We start from the raw sequence: 14,992 nt of genomic DNA, 5'->3' as shown, positions 1-14,992 counted from the left end.
TGTCTCCATCTTTTGCTTCTCACTCTCCCAGGTGAGAGTATTTTCGGCCAGGCTCTTGGTGAACTTTTCCTCGCATTGAAGGAGTTGTTCCTCTCTTCTCTGCAGCAGGTTTAAAGTCACCAGGTTGGCCTCGTTGTGTTGGTCTGAGAGCTTCTGTTGCTGTGTCTCAAAGCATGCCACTGTGTCTTCCAGCTGCTCTTTGTGTTGAAGCTCTGCAGCTTCCATCTTCTCCTCCAGATCGCTGTTTCTATCCTCCAAGATTGTCACACACTCAAGGAGTTCTTCCCCTTTTCTTATCAGCTCTTTCATGGTCTCCCCTTTTCTCATCCTCAGTTTCATGATCTCTGGGTCACACTGCAGGGGAACATCATTGTTCTCACTGTCAGATGTCGCCTGGTCCTTCTCGTCTGAGACATTTCCTTTCTCTGCCTCATGCCTTGCCACAATTTGGTCCATCTGCCTCTTGTGTTGGCATTCTGCATCTTCAATATTCCCATTCAGACGGGAGATTTCTGCCTCATGCTCCATGATGGTGTCAACCAGCCTTTTGTTCTCTTTGTGGAGCCCTGAGTCCCTGTAGTTCAGGAGCTCCTCAAGACGTTTGACCTTGTCTTTTTGTTTGCGCATACTGTGGCAAAAGTTCGTCCTCTCCTCCTGAAATGCCCCACGATACTCATCCAGGCCATTTATCTGGCCATTTCTGCAGTGGACCTGCCTGTAAGCTCGATCTGCTTCTGCTCCATGGTCGAATGGCCTGGGGTTTCCCCTGGGGTTTCCCCTGTTGTTCTGGGGGCTTCTTCTATCCATGGCACCGTCTGTAGACTTGTGTTGTGCGTAGGTAGAATAATCTATTTCTCTTTGGAAGAAGGGTTCTGTCTGAAGACTGTGAAGGTTGTGAAGGTTGTCTGAATGTGTCTCAGCTCTGGAGTGAAGGGTGACGAGTGAATGCACATGAATGCCCTTGCAAACTTCCTACAGACTCCTGTGACATCATTATGGCATCACAGATGTCTTTGATGTTCTATGACGGAACACTCATCAAAGCCAATGATCTCATCGCTTCCGTGTGTGAGGATGTCATAAGTGATGTCACTGAAATAGTTTGGTTTAGACTTCTGCTGTTGCCATGGAAACACAAACTCGCAATAATAATTTAAAAAAAAATAATACATTTAATTGTTATGGCGCTTTTCCTAGTGCTGTTGCCATGGAAACACGAACTTGTCATAAAACACGATGTCAACGTAACTCAATGGTAAATGATCGAAAAATCACCAAACTTCAGATGACCGTTAATGGTAGAGCCCTCAACTCGTCGCTGATAACGAGGTAGCCCTCAAGACTTCTGAGCCTATTGTGAGTCTTCACCGCACGCCATAGCCGTGATGTGGCGCCCATTTGGAGGCTCGCTTGATGGCTATGTGATGGAGCTGGACTGTGTGTTGTTGTGTGTAGATCTGATCCAGGAGCAGCTGATGAAACTGGACTGTGTGTTGTTGTGTGTACAGTACATTATTTTCCTTTAGGTTGCCAGATGTGTCGCATGCTTGAACATGTGTCTCATACCTTATAGGTAGTTGTTTTCTGCCTTAAAGGAAATGAGATGGACTCGATAACAGTGCAATGAGGAACAGTAGAGTATTCACTTTGGTGTCGATCTTGTTCTCTATTGTCATATTTTCTTCCTTCAACTTGTTACCAGTAACTCTCTCCCCCCCCCCCCCCCCCCCCCCCCCCCTCACACTGTATTTCTCCCCCTCATGTCATTTTCTCTCTCTCACTTTCCTGTCCTATATCTCCTCCCCCTTTCACAGAGAAGCCTGAGCTGTCAGGACATGCTGAGCAAAGTGTAATTCTCACACAGGCCCGTCCCAGGGTGTGGCTCTCTGGGTGTGTTAGCATGTCATCATTTACGACTCACATCTGTGGATCAACAATTTCCCTCCATGTGTGTGTGCGTGTGTCTTGACAACCCTATGAGTCTGAGTATAAACAACGAGATAGGATCAGCATTCAGGTTGCAACTTGATTTCTGGCCAACCTTCCTCACATTGTTTTTAAGCAACTCAAAGGTGCATATATATTCGGATCAGATTTGAAACTAAGGTAATGGCTGCTACTTATTTAGAGTGGCCTTTAAGAAGACTGATCACCTGTATTGCCTACAGCAAATTTGAGACAGGATAGACAGAATCTTTTCTCCTCCTCCTTAAATGTCCTTCTCTTCCTCCCTCTTAAACACTCAAAACATCGACATTGTCCCTGCAGTGTAAAAACTTGTCGGAAAATGTATTCGCTTCAAAAGAAAAGTTTTTTATTGCATAAAAATACACAGACTACCAAAAAATAAACAGTTCATACTACAGCAGAGGAACAGCAGGTGATTTTCTGAAGTTAATGAATGCTGAAGACAATCTTTATCGTACATTATATCCCCTATAGCGACTAATAATGTCTTAAAAAGATTAAGAGCGACACATGTCGTAAGTAAAAGCTTGTTTGTTTTTACCTTCTCCATGTGTAAACCTAGCACAGTTTGTACTGACTCTCAGTTAAAATGTCTACCAAATCAAAAGATAAAGCACTTTTTTATGCAGTTACATAAAAGTTGTTTTCATTGAACAGTTAAAACTCTTTACTGTGGTAAAAACAATAAAGCTTGGTCTTGTTTGTGCACGGATTTGGTCTTGGCATGAACAGAACTGTAACTGCTGACTGGGATGAAGCGTGAGTGAAACCGGACTGACTAGTTCTAGGGACATTCAGCAACACTGCAGTGAAGAAGCTAAGGCACATGTTAAACACACCGTATGTCAGGAGATTGTTGGTTCAGTGTCTCATCAAACCAGCCGATTGTTAGGAGAAGAATCGTTTTTAAACCTTATGAAAACTTTTAGAAAAAACACGATTGGTTATCTTTCAGGGAAAGTCTTGTTTTTGAACTTTGAGGCAATGGGACATAAAAAAACACTGGAAGTTTTGAGTTTATATTGCTCCCTTTAAGCCAAATGTTGACACATGTTATAAATGTGCATGGGAAATTAACTATCAAGATCAATCAAAGTGTACCTAAAATATATTAATTTGCTTTCCAGTGTAGAGTGACAGAACGAACAACTGCAGCCAATTCAATCAAACATTACACGCTGTGTCTCCTCATCAAGTGTATTATTAGTGTTCAGAACATATACAAAGACAGTACAGCAAACCCCCACTCAAACCCTTTTGACAATAAGTAAGAATACAAAACTTTGAGAACAAATAGCAGACAAGAATTAGCAAAAGAAATCCAATAAAAAAAAAGGTGCAAAAACAAATGTTAAAACTACATTTCCATAGATTACATTCAGCTTCTTACTCCAAGCATTTGGATCCACCTTACACACAACCACATACAGAATAGTAGACATAGATTAAAGAACTGAAAACTATAACATATTGGACAAAACCAAATGTCCTTTTTCCATCCTGTGCAAAATGTAGTCAGAATTTTTCTTCTAGCAAGGTTTTAGGAGTTCTACAATAAACCAGATTAAAGCTATTCTTTACATATAATGACATCCCTTAGGTTAAGTGCACTTGGGTGATCTTGCATTGAGAATTATTGGTAAAAAGTACAGATAAAATGAGGAATGTATCTCACATTAAAATGCAGAATGTTAAATGGTAAAAATATCTTTTTATGATGCTGTCTTAATCTAATATAGAGGTCTGTACATTAAAGGAGATGCAACATCCAATCACAGTCCACTTCCTGGAAGAATGACCCATTGCCTCTGATGTTCGAGGAGGGTTTTTCACGAACCAAATCTAACTGAACTGAGCCACCGTGGAGCTTTGGTGAAATGGTACAGAGTAAACATTTTTCCCTAGCTCAGAGTGGAAATGTCTGTAATCGGGAGGGTGTGCAGGTTGAGTTTTTAAGCGGAGGTATAGAGGTATTTCACTTTCTTCAGGCCTGTGAGCTCGTCCTCGTAGCGTGGCAGGCAGCAGAAGAGGACGGCACATCCGATGCAGAGGATGGTGGCGCCCCAGCCGAATCCGTAGGCCCAGGTGTAGTAATAGTGACCCTCGAAGATCATCTCGTTGAATTCGCATGGGTAGACGATCAGAGCGATGACCTGGAGAATCACTGCAGGGAGAAATAGAGAGAGAGGTGGATTTAAAAGAGGCCCTATTGTGCTTTTTTTGCAGTTTTCCCTTTGCCTGTAGTGTGTTATATAGGTTTTTGTGCATGTAAACCAAAGTTCAGGCCAGAGGGAGTTTCTCTCCCACCGAAAAATGCTTTCAGATGAGTGTGTGAGAGTGACATCAACATATGACATTAGGTGAGTCAGAATTAGCAGACAGTGATCAGATGAGTCACTGCACTGCGACTGACTCTCATTATTTCTAAAGAGATATTCTCCAGAAAGGTGCGACACTGATTTGTTCTGTGATGCACTTTTTGCTGACAGTAGCCCTAAATGCCCTGAAGCAAAGGCAGGGCAGGCAGTGAGTCAGGAGTGAAACCAAACACAAACTGTTCTGTTAATCACAGACTATTCATGTAATCAGAAACCGGTTCAAGGGTAATTCATTCTGCAAGACTCTTACTGATTACTGATTGCTGATTACATTTTTTTATTGAAAAGCTTTATTTGAAAAGTTGAAAAATGTATGAGAGACCCCCAGACAACTTCAGATTGTATGTATGTTATAAGGGAACTGATAGAAATTAAAGGAGCACTTTGTTTTTTAGCACATTTGCTACAAAAACTTGACATTACTGCTCACTATTTTCCAATGCATAACATAGAGGTTTAGACTAATAACGGTACTATCAAATGGACAGTCAGTATTGTATAAAAAGCAGACACTTAAGGGGAAATAAAGGTTATAAATCGCTGTCTTTGTTGTGGCACTTTTTTTAAATAAAAGGATAGCATTGCACTTTCATCACATAAGCACACATTCATCACAAGTGAGTGTGAAATCATGATCTCAGGTGAATCATATGAGCCCATATTTGTTGTGTGGGTAAGATGAAAGCCCTATCAGAGGGATACTGTATTATCCAATTATTATTTTCTAATCTTTCTTTTCCTTTTTCTTCCATGAGTCAGTTTGTGCCACCTGTTGGAGCCAAGTGCCAAATAGTTACAGCATTAGAAACTAATCCAAAGTACCTTTACCTCCCTCCCAGAGAAGCTGGGAATGAGACCTGCTGTTTCACCTGACAGTGAGAAGCTGTGAGTATCATTGCGTGTGTTTGTTTGTCTGGCTCTGTCCCATGTTGTCAGACTATCCGTGGGCTGAGTCAACAGAACAAACCAACTGTTCGCATGGAGTCACCAAAACCTCACCCTTTCCTCCTCACTAAAAGACGCCCGATTATGTTTTCCCGGGGTTTTGTACAATCAAAGTGTGTATTAAACGTTTAACTTAAAGTAAAAAAAGTCTTGTTAACTCATTCTTTAATCAGATATTCACCAATTAAAAACATAATAATGTTGATTTTACACTATGTAATGCAGGTGGACTTCCTAATGATTGTGTTTAGACAACATGAGACATTTGTGAACGTCTGCCTGTTCTGTCCAATGAAAAAAGGCTTCTATATTCTTCAACTTAAGGTATACGGTATTAGTACCAGGTACTTTATCAGTATCGGGATGTTGGTTGTGTATCTTACCAACAAGGACCAGCATTCCTCCGATGACTGGCAGGAGTGTGAAGTTGAGCGTGCAGCACAGAGCCACGCAGGAGATGATGAAGGCGACGATGAGGATGAGGAGGCCGATGATCATCAGAGCAGCCACTGCCATGGCCCAGGCTGGATTATCAACAGAGACAAAGATAAAAGTTAGAGGCATGCTAGTAAACGGAAACACTTGTAAAAACCTGGAAAGACAGTCTTTCAAATTGAAGACTAACACAGACACACACAGACACACTTTTTTAGCTTCAGGTACATTTCTGCAATAAAATGTTCTGAGTCTCCTTCAGAAATAATGATGTTAAACAATGAGCTTTACAGCATTTTAGATGCCTTTACTGTTAATATTCTCCAGATATCAACATCTGGCCCCACAATTTAAATAGTTATGTGTAATATGGATACAAATACAACATGATTTCTCAGAAAGTATCTGAAATATCTAATATTTACATTTTAATAAATGTTGTTTCGGCCTCTCAGATACTGAGATTTTCTGTTTTATGATACTAATCTAAATATGTTTAGTCTATGAAATGTCCATCTCGGTTCCTCAAAGTGCGTATTCTGTTTTATCAGTTCAAAACCCAAACTATTCAACTAGAAAATAAAGGGCAGAGATGATGTTAGGGATGCATTACTAAAATAAATTAAACTATTTTTTTGACTTTTTTGTTCAGTGTGTCTTCATGGTGTTCACACAGCTCTGATGGTTTCTCTCTCACCCCTAATAGCGTGAACTCGTCATGAGGGCACATTCCACCGGGCTAGTGAGGTTCGAGCTGACATCAAGAGAGAGAAAGTGGGAGTCAAGCTGTCTGTTTGCGACACATACCGCCGCTGCACCCTTAGCAACACTTTCTCCTGCTTAGTCAGTCTGTGAGGTCCTGCAGGCTTTTATAATTACGGGGAACTGATACAGTCTGAGAAAGGCCACTCCCATCAAGCGTGGTGGTAAATCTTTAGACTGAGTCAGTGAACTGCACTCTTTGTACAGTACGAGACAAATTAAAGATGATGCCACTTTTCATGTTGCAGGAGGGTTTTTAGGCCATTTTTAAACATGCCTATTACATTACATCATACAAACTATCACCAATCAGTCAACACAAATGAAGATAATCACAACATGTTTTTGTGCTACAGCCAAGCCCTGTGTGACTGTCGACATGCAGTTACACCACGGACACTGGATCAGCCAACACCCTGAATTATTCACACAGCTAAGTGTTCAGGTGCAGTAATGTCCTACCTGCCTTATTAGTATTTCTCTCAATATGCACACACAGACACACACCAGACCAGTAGGACTGGTTCCATTTTCTCCCCAAAGAATAAACAGGAACACTGTCATGATAAAACAAAGTTAATCTGGGATTCTGTGGATGAGAACAATCATCAGACCATGAGTAAACTAAAGTAAAGCCATGCAACAACACACAAAATCTGTTTACAATTTAAAAAACTGCGACCTACAGTATGGTTTGTTTTAATTATCCCTCTTCAAGATTACATTGAAACATGTGGATAGTATCAGCTACCCTACAAAACATGAATGCTACATAATAGTTCTAAAAAACTATATTGGAGAATGTAAAATAATACCTGACTGAAGATAAAGTGTGACTATTTCTGTTTAAAGCATAAAGTTGATGTTTGTGGAAAATGCTGCACCTAATAATTTTAGCATACCAGCATTCTGTGGTTTTGTGACGCTGTGTGATAATAAATCATCTGCGGTGTGTGCATTCAAACATTTCTGGATTCTGTCAACGTGCGTCTTTACCATGGTTGGTGAATCAATGGTAAAGTATGTTTGGGCTTATTAATTAGAGGCTGTGTTTGAGCTACAGATGAACCCAGGGTTGTTTCCCCGAGTTGTCTAAACAAAGACAGGAAGGAGAGCAACTTCCCTGCCTTTAGAAAATATAATAAAACTAAAAGCATATTATATCAGCATGGCGTTGTGTTTTGTCCTCTGCCCAGTGTTTCTGTTTTAAGCGGGGAATGTTCTGTATTTAATGTGAACATGTCACAATCACTTCTACTTAATTCCCCCCAGCTGTTCAACATGTTTTCCTCTTCTTAACAAAACTAAACAGATTAGGCTGCACCCCTCCTACACAGGAACATGTTCTTAACTGCAGCTTTACCAAAAAGCCTCCAATAAGTCACTCACACACACTCTCCATAGTTCATTACATAACGCCTCAGACATGTCAGACGTGTTTTGCCTACAGCTGGGAAGCTTTTCTCTCTTTTGATGTTTACACTTTCAGCCCTGGTCTTACAGTCAAGAACAATGAACATCAAACCTTGTAAATAAGAATTTCACACAGGCAGCAGGGATCAAATTAACAACCTGGCTTTTACTTGAAAATATTTTAAATAGAGATCTTCCCAGCAGCTCTTGGTGCTTTGTTTCACATTCATACTATTGATACACCTTGTTGGTCAAGAAATAGAAAACGGTGACTGGAAGTGGTAGAGGTGATAAAAAGTGAGTGACTACCCAATCATGTAGGAGCAGGCAATATGGATATAATCTCCTTTGATGGTACTCAGCAGTTCCTAGGGTCAGGGTTAATAAAAAATGTGATTGGCAACTATATTTATATTCCATAAATCATTGAGTGTATTTTACAGAATAAAAAATATCCAACATTCTCTGGTTTCAGCCTTTCAAATGTGAGGATTTGCACTTTGGTTGTCATTCATAATAATGAACTGAATATCTTTGGGATTTAATCATGAATCACATTGACATTTTTTAACAATTGATAGGTAAAATAACCCGAAGATCAATGGATAATGAAAATAATGGTAATCTGCATGTTTTGTAATTACCCATTTGGATATAAATCTGTTGTTGGATATAGTCCATTTAAAGGAAATTCATATAAAAAGTTGTTAATGGATAAAATACTCAAACTAGAATGTCTGTTTTTTGCTAAGCAGGCAATATAAATCAAGGGGCTTCATTTATTGCACACAAAAATGATATAAAATTAATAAAATATTGCTTTAAAGCTGTCAAATTGATATTGTTGTCTAGGACTTTCTGACAGCGGACTTTTCATTGTTATCATCTGTATTTTTCCTACTGTGCCAGGTCAAACGTTGGCCCTTCCACTGATTCCAATGAAACCTGTGATTGTCTAAATGTCTTATTCTGCATGCCCAAACATGAAAGCGTGCCGGTTCCTTTGAATGCGAGATGCCATACAGGGAGCGGCCTAAACTACATGACATGAAACAGTTTGTTCCAATGACAGTATTCACTACGTCACACACATGTACTGTAAAAATAATTTGGATTCCTCAGTTTTCTGTTCACGAAGATAGCCCCACAATAATTTAGACTTGAGCTGTGACCCAAGAATGAAAATGTATCCAACCAGAAGTTTTTAGGCAGCTGGGATCGTGTTTTGTTTTTGTTTCAGTCCTGCTGATATCCGGCAAAAAAAGCAGGAGCAGACAGTTTAGACAAAGAACCAAACTCGGTCTAAAACTTTAAACGTGACCAGGAAATGTCTAGAATATACTTTTTACATTAGGTAAATTAAATAAAGGAAAGTTTTAGCCCCTTCAGTTTAACACTGGTTGCTGCCAGAGGGCAAAGATGGACTTTCGGAAATGGAGTTTCAGAAATTCACTAGGGATGCTCCGATCGCCAATTTTGGGGCCGATCGCCGGAATCAGTATCGGCCGATACCGATCGCCGATCCGATTGAGTGGGTGGGGCCTAAATGGAAGATTTAAACATCACTTTAAATCTTCCATTTAAAGTGATGTTTAAAACTCAGTTAATGGGGCTGATTCACTGGAGCTTCCACAAACAACAATCAACTTAATTATTACATTCAAATGATGTACATTATTCAAGTTTACATTCACTTTGGATAATAACACGGGAGAAATGAGCGGAAGCGCTCTCTCTTCCTCTCTCCCCCTCTCTCTCTCTCTCTCCTGACAGCCCGTCAGTATCTCATGCAGCTCACTGATCGAGTAATGAGTGACCCGACAGTGAAGAATAAATATATTTATAACTAGTTTAGCTTGTTCCAGAGGTAGATAAAATAGCTAAGTGTGTTAGGTCTAACTCTTGTGTGTTTCGCTCCGCTCACCGGTCTGTCACAGCGGGCGGAGCTGCAGGATTTCTGCTTCACACACGTTGCATACCGCTATTTTACTGTCTTTTTCGGACACCTTAAAATAATGCCAGACCGGTGAAGCCATTTTGGCGAGCTTGTTTTGCCGCGCACAGAGAAAAGTGTCATGTATTTTACGTCATGCGATCGGCTCTCGCGATCGGCATGTTTAGAGAGCACCGATCGATCGGTAGAGAGAGAGTATCGGCCGATCTCGATCGGTGACCGATCGATCGGAGCATCCCTAAAATTCACCCATACCAAAAATGTCCCTCCATGAACCATTGTTAAAATATTAAACAAGATACAGCGACCAACAAAGGTCACAGAGGATTTTAGGTAAACAAAAAACAATTACTTCTGTAATCTTGTTATAAATTATATAGATTGAGTGAACAATGAACCCGAGCTGTAATTAATGTTTTCTCTCACAGCTTTTCCTCTTTTGAATTTATAAAAATATCCTTGAGCTGAAGGAAACAAGATTCAATTTCTTGTTATGTCCTAACGACAAAAGAAGCTAATTCTCACTTTTTCTAATCCAGAAACTTTATATCTGGTGTTTTTGTCTCAAAACAATTGATCAATTATTAGCATTTTCTTTAGATCGACCAGATGTAACTCTGAAACATGAGAGTTGAACAAAGGCCTTGAGGATTTGACAGGTTAGCAGTAAAAACAATGCAGTTGTATCAAGGATTCATAAAAAGTGTCCCTATTAAATGTGGGAAAAAGTCAGTATTTCTCAAATAAATGCTTTCCATTAGCCCTGCTAGCTGACTCCCACAGAGTCTGATAAGAGCAACAATACAGTCTTTGTGGGAGTGTGCGGGTGTGGAATAACACAAATACAACCTGAGGAGCGGAGAGTGGGAGAACAAGAGTCTGCTCTGTTCACAGTTATTGTTCATAATAGTTTCAGAGTGTGTGTGTCTTTTGTCTCTGATAGGAAATCTCATTAACAGTTTTTCTATAAATAGCCATATTTGTGATAACAGGTCTGACAGACAGACATCCTATAAACTGCTTATTATCAGCTTCTCAGGCATGTAGGTCACAAAGTATTTAAAATGTTTTGTGAGTTAGTGGTTTTGAAACTTTCCCCCCAGCAAAAGTAATAATACGATTATTATCTGTGAGCAGTGTTATGTATAGATAACGTCTAAGGTTGTTTATTATTGTAGGCGGTATTAGCTGTAGTGATGATGGCACACATATCTTTATTTTCTTGCCTGTAGAAATAAAAGTTTGAAAAGAACAAACAAAAAATACTTCCTATATGAATTCATCTCTGCCTGGGAATGCGCTGCAAGTTTCATACGACTTAATCCAGTGTGTTATTGAATAATTTGATAGGCCACCGGCTTTTAGCTCCAATAAAATCATTGTGTATTACAAAGATTAAAGAAGACATTTCCAGCCAGAGGTAGGTTCAAAAGAAGCCACAGGTTATAGAGCTGCTATGATCATATTACAATTGGTTCTTTGGGGTTGCATTTATGGGACTAATTTCATGTAAAGAACTTACAGACATGTTCAGACAGGTATCAAATGCAAAAAAAGTGTAAAAAAAATCTTTGAAATGCAACAAGTTTCTGTTTGTTTAGTGTTATTACCTTTTTCCACCTAGTGCTCTGAGGTAGTTCCTCTTTTAAAAGATTAATTTGGTTATTTTTGTTTACTTGTTGAAACTATTGATGTTAAAGTCATGTAAAGAACATTTAAACACTTATTTTCAAATTAACTACCATTCAAAGTTGACTTGGCTTTTTGTTTTATAAAGCACCTGAATGAAACCTCCCTATTGTATTGTTATAATGTACCCAGTCAGGTAATGAATATTTTAAAGCAAGTGAGACCAAAGTTCAGTCTGTCTGTGTGAGAGTGTTGTAGGCCTCAGCCCTCCCCCCTCAGTTTTTGGTTGTAGTCAGAGGTCGAGTCCTTCAAGTTACAATACGCGAATGTTGAATTTGACACCATAGCGACACAAACACAGAACCATATCACATTACTGGCTCTATTAACGCATTCACCCGCTTTATTTCACAACCTCTGCTCGTCTTATGTTCAGCAGGAACTATGTTACGTTTTCAGACACTTACGGAACTCCATGAGCGTCTTGCAGTCCCAGATGTCATTCCTGCCTCGGCACTGCTCCCACATACTGGCGTAGTGGGTCTTGGCGTCTTCATCCTCGACCCATCCAGAGGTAGCGGCGATGGCGATAATGTCAAAAATAATGGCGAAGAGCAGCAGCAGGGGCACGATCCACCTGCATCGGGGGTAGGCAATCCCGCAGCGAAACATGACCGACGATCGGTGTGTGAGGAGCGGCGTAGAGAAGGGAGATCTGTCGGGGAGTGCGGTACAGTCCGTGCGTTTTGGATATAATGGGTCCTGTGCGTCCCGTGCGTAAATGAGACTCCGTAGGTGTGGTGGGAATACCAGATAAAAATGCCCCACCCGAGTGTGTCATGCAACCTGTTTTGGGCTGGGCTTGTCTGACTCTGAAAGCTGAAATTGGCCCATCCCCATTCACTGTGTCATATTTCACCCGAAACAAAAGCCTGTTTAACCTGAATGCTGCTTCCCAATATTTATTTTACATTTAAAGTGTAAACTTGGTCAGGAGGATATGGATGACATAGTGAGTGGGCGGGGTGGGTAAAGGTTTAAAAGAAGACAAATAAGAAAGATGGTGAGATGATGCAGTACTTAAAGTAACTACAAGGTGGCAGCACAGCTCACTAACCAAGAATGAAAAAACATAAATAATGAATTTCTCCAGTTCTCTGTTATCAATAAAACAGACAATAATAAAATGAAATCAATATTTAAAACATGTGGATCCTGACTTAAGCTTGCCTAAGTTAAATACTACATGGTTCTTAGATCTTTTGGAGTCTGTGTTGGAAGACATTTGAATAAATACTCATTGCATACTAATGTAGTTTTAGAAATAAATATAATACTTACATTTGTGTCTTGTAGGACACTTGGCGTAGGCTCAGAGATGTATTTTGGTTATTTATTTGTTGAGGATACATAGATAGTTTTATGTTGCTTATTGGCACCTGGACCACTGCATTAAAGCTGTCTGTACATTGTGGCCCCGAATAAAAACACGTTTTGACATGAACTAAACTGAACTTAACACAAACAAATTAGAGAGAGGCAAATTTGCTTTAATTTTGCTGCTTCAAGTGCAATAACCGTGTTCCTAGCGATCTGCAGACTTAGGACACTTAGTGTACACCTCAAGTGTTATTTATGTGATGAATCTTTGTCTCAAATGTTATTAAAGTCAGTATTATTTTTCTGTGTATTTATTTATTAGCTTTTTTGTTCATGCATCATTTGCAAAAACGTGATGTTAATATTGTTTCTGGCTGTTCTTGTACTCTCTACTATGACACATGCAGGAAATCAACTGTATTTATCCATCTTACACAAGACATGACAATGTTTTCAGACAGAAACACAGAGGGTAACAAAATGGTTTTGAGAGTGAAAATTATGCAGACCAAATGCTTTCCTTCTCACACCAAACCTCGTCCTACTTCAACACCTTTGGGCATGTATGGTGTGTGTGTGTGTGTGTGTGTGTGTGTGTGTGTGTGTGTGTGTGTGTGTGTGCGTGTACCCTCTACCACCATCATAACAAAAAACAGGGAAACAATATTTGCAGAATGGTAATCATCTGCAGAAAATATGTGGTGCTTCATAACGGTGAATAACTATATCACTGTCATGACACAGCCCTGGGGATTTTGCTGGGATAAAAGGTGATATTTTCTGATTCACATTTCACAGCCCATCTATATTTAAATAAAACTGATGCAATATCTCAAATAAAAACGGCAAAAGCCAAGAGTCTGTCAGGAATCCCTAGTCAAGAGCCGTCACCAGATGACAACTTCAATTTGTGTTAAAACTGATGTCCACAGTAACATTTGCTCTCCAATGCAAACTTGTTTTTATGGTGGATTTTATTTAACATTGAGATTATCTAGTACTTTTTAAGGTGTCAGGTGAGGAGTGCAAACCTGCTTATACTCTTTATTTTTGGAAAAGATTAGATGAAAAGTATGCATTTGTGTTTTCATTTACACATATAAGCAACAATACAGGTTGATTAAATAAATGCTACTGTAAAATAGTACAGGAAAGTCCACATAACGCCTAATAGAAAGTATTGATCCCCATATCAAAAATACTACTTATGTAAAAGTCATTTTCCAAGGACATCTTTTAAATATTAAGAAAGAGAAATGAGGACACAAACAGCCGTATGAATTCTTTTATTTGTTCTGTGTCAGGCCAAGATACAGATAGAAAGGATAGTATGACTGTAAAGATAACATTTGGATAGACCTGGATAATGGATGATATTTTGAAGGTAAACAAATACAACATATACAATGAAAAAACAAATAATAGAAAAAGTTAAAAAGCATTTTCTGAGGTTGTATTTCTTCACATAAACCAGGGAGTTATAAAGCATACTAAAAATGAATTGATTTAAAGTGGACCCATCATGCTATATTTGAATAATATAGTGTAGGACCATACCTATATAAGGCATATTTATACTTTTTTTTTTCAAAATACCAAACAGATCATGCATTTTAGCCATGCCTCATTTTGCTCAATTTGACAATTTCTAGCTCTGGGCAGATTCAGTGAGAACAGCACCATCTACTGGCCTGGCATATGTACTACAGCGTCTCCAGCGCTTTCGAACGGCAATGGCCGTGGCTGTCTCCTCCTGATTGGTGGAGTTGGCCCAATAGCCGTAGCGCCACCGTCCTGACGTCAGGACAGTGTTCAAATCTGGATCAGTTTTTATCAGATCCGTTGCAGCCCCTTTTTTAGAGATTTGGGTATGGAGGAAAATAGAGAGGGTTGTGTTTTCTGACACTTGGTGAGTTCCCTGGAACACCGGGGACACATATTCATGTATAAAAGACGTACAAAAGTGCATTTTGCATGATAGGTTCCCTTTAATTTTACTTGCCTCCATTCTCTATATTTTTCAAGGTATTCCAGTTTGAAACATGACACAGAGTTAAAACATCAGTCACATGTGGCAAACAGTAACAGTAAGGTTAGAATAACTTTGAGGTTATAAATCCAATGCAAA

At 39.5% G+C, this 14,992-nt stretch overlaps 1 protein-coding gene across 1 annotated transcript; it reads right to left on the bottom strand.

The window, feature by feature from the left end:
* Positions 1 to 2,292: 2,292 nt before the first annotated feature.
* On the bottom strand, positions 2,293 to 12,310 carry perp (p53 apoptosis effector related to pmp22). The gene is made up of 3 exons (XM_034152182.1): positions 11,952 to 12,310; positions 5,675 to 5,815; positions 2,293 to 4,132 (listed from the first exon to the last, which is right to left on the bottom strand). Exons 1-3 carry the CDS (start codon positions 12,154 to 12,156, stop codon positions 3,921 to 3,923), a joined length of 558 nt encoding a protein of 185 aa, XP_034008073.1. The 5' UTR covers positions 12,157 to 12,310; the 3' UTR covers positions 2,293 to 3,920.
* Positions 12,311 to 14,992: the final 2,682 nt, after the last annotated feature.

Source organism: Trematomus bernacchii, unplaced genomic scaffold (assembly GCF_902827165.1).
Source record: "Trematomus bernacchii unplaced genomic scaffold, fTreBer1.1, whole genome shotgun sequence".
Taxonomy (NCBI): Eukaryota; Metazoa; Chordata; class Actinopteri; order Perciformes; family Nototheniidae; genus Trematomus; species Trematomus bernacchii.
Note: the sequence above shows the minus strand (reverse complement) of the source record. Positions and strands in the feature narration are given on the sequence as shown.

Coding starts and splice junctions, on each gene's coding strand:
- perp (XM_034152182.1), bottom strand. CDS start 12,156: ATGTTTCGCTGCGGGATTGCCTACCCCCGATGCAGGTGGATCGTGCCC. Junction 5,816..11,951: donor CAAGACGCTCATGGAGTTCC/GTAAGTGTCTGA, acceptor TTGATAATCCAG/CCTGGGCCATGGCAGTGGCT. Junction 4,133..5,674: donor AGGAATGCTGGTCCTTGTTG/GTAAGATACACA, acceptor TTCTCCCTGCAG/TGATTCTCCAGGTCATCGCT.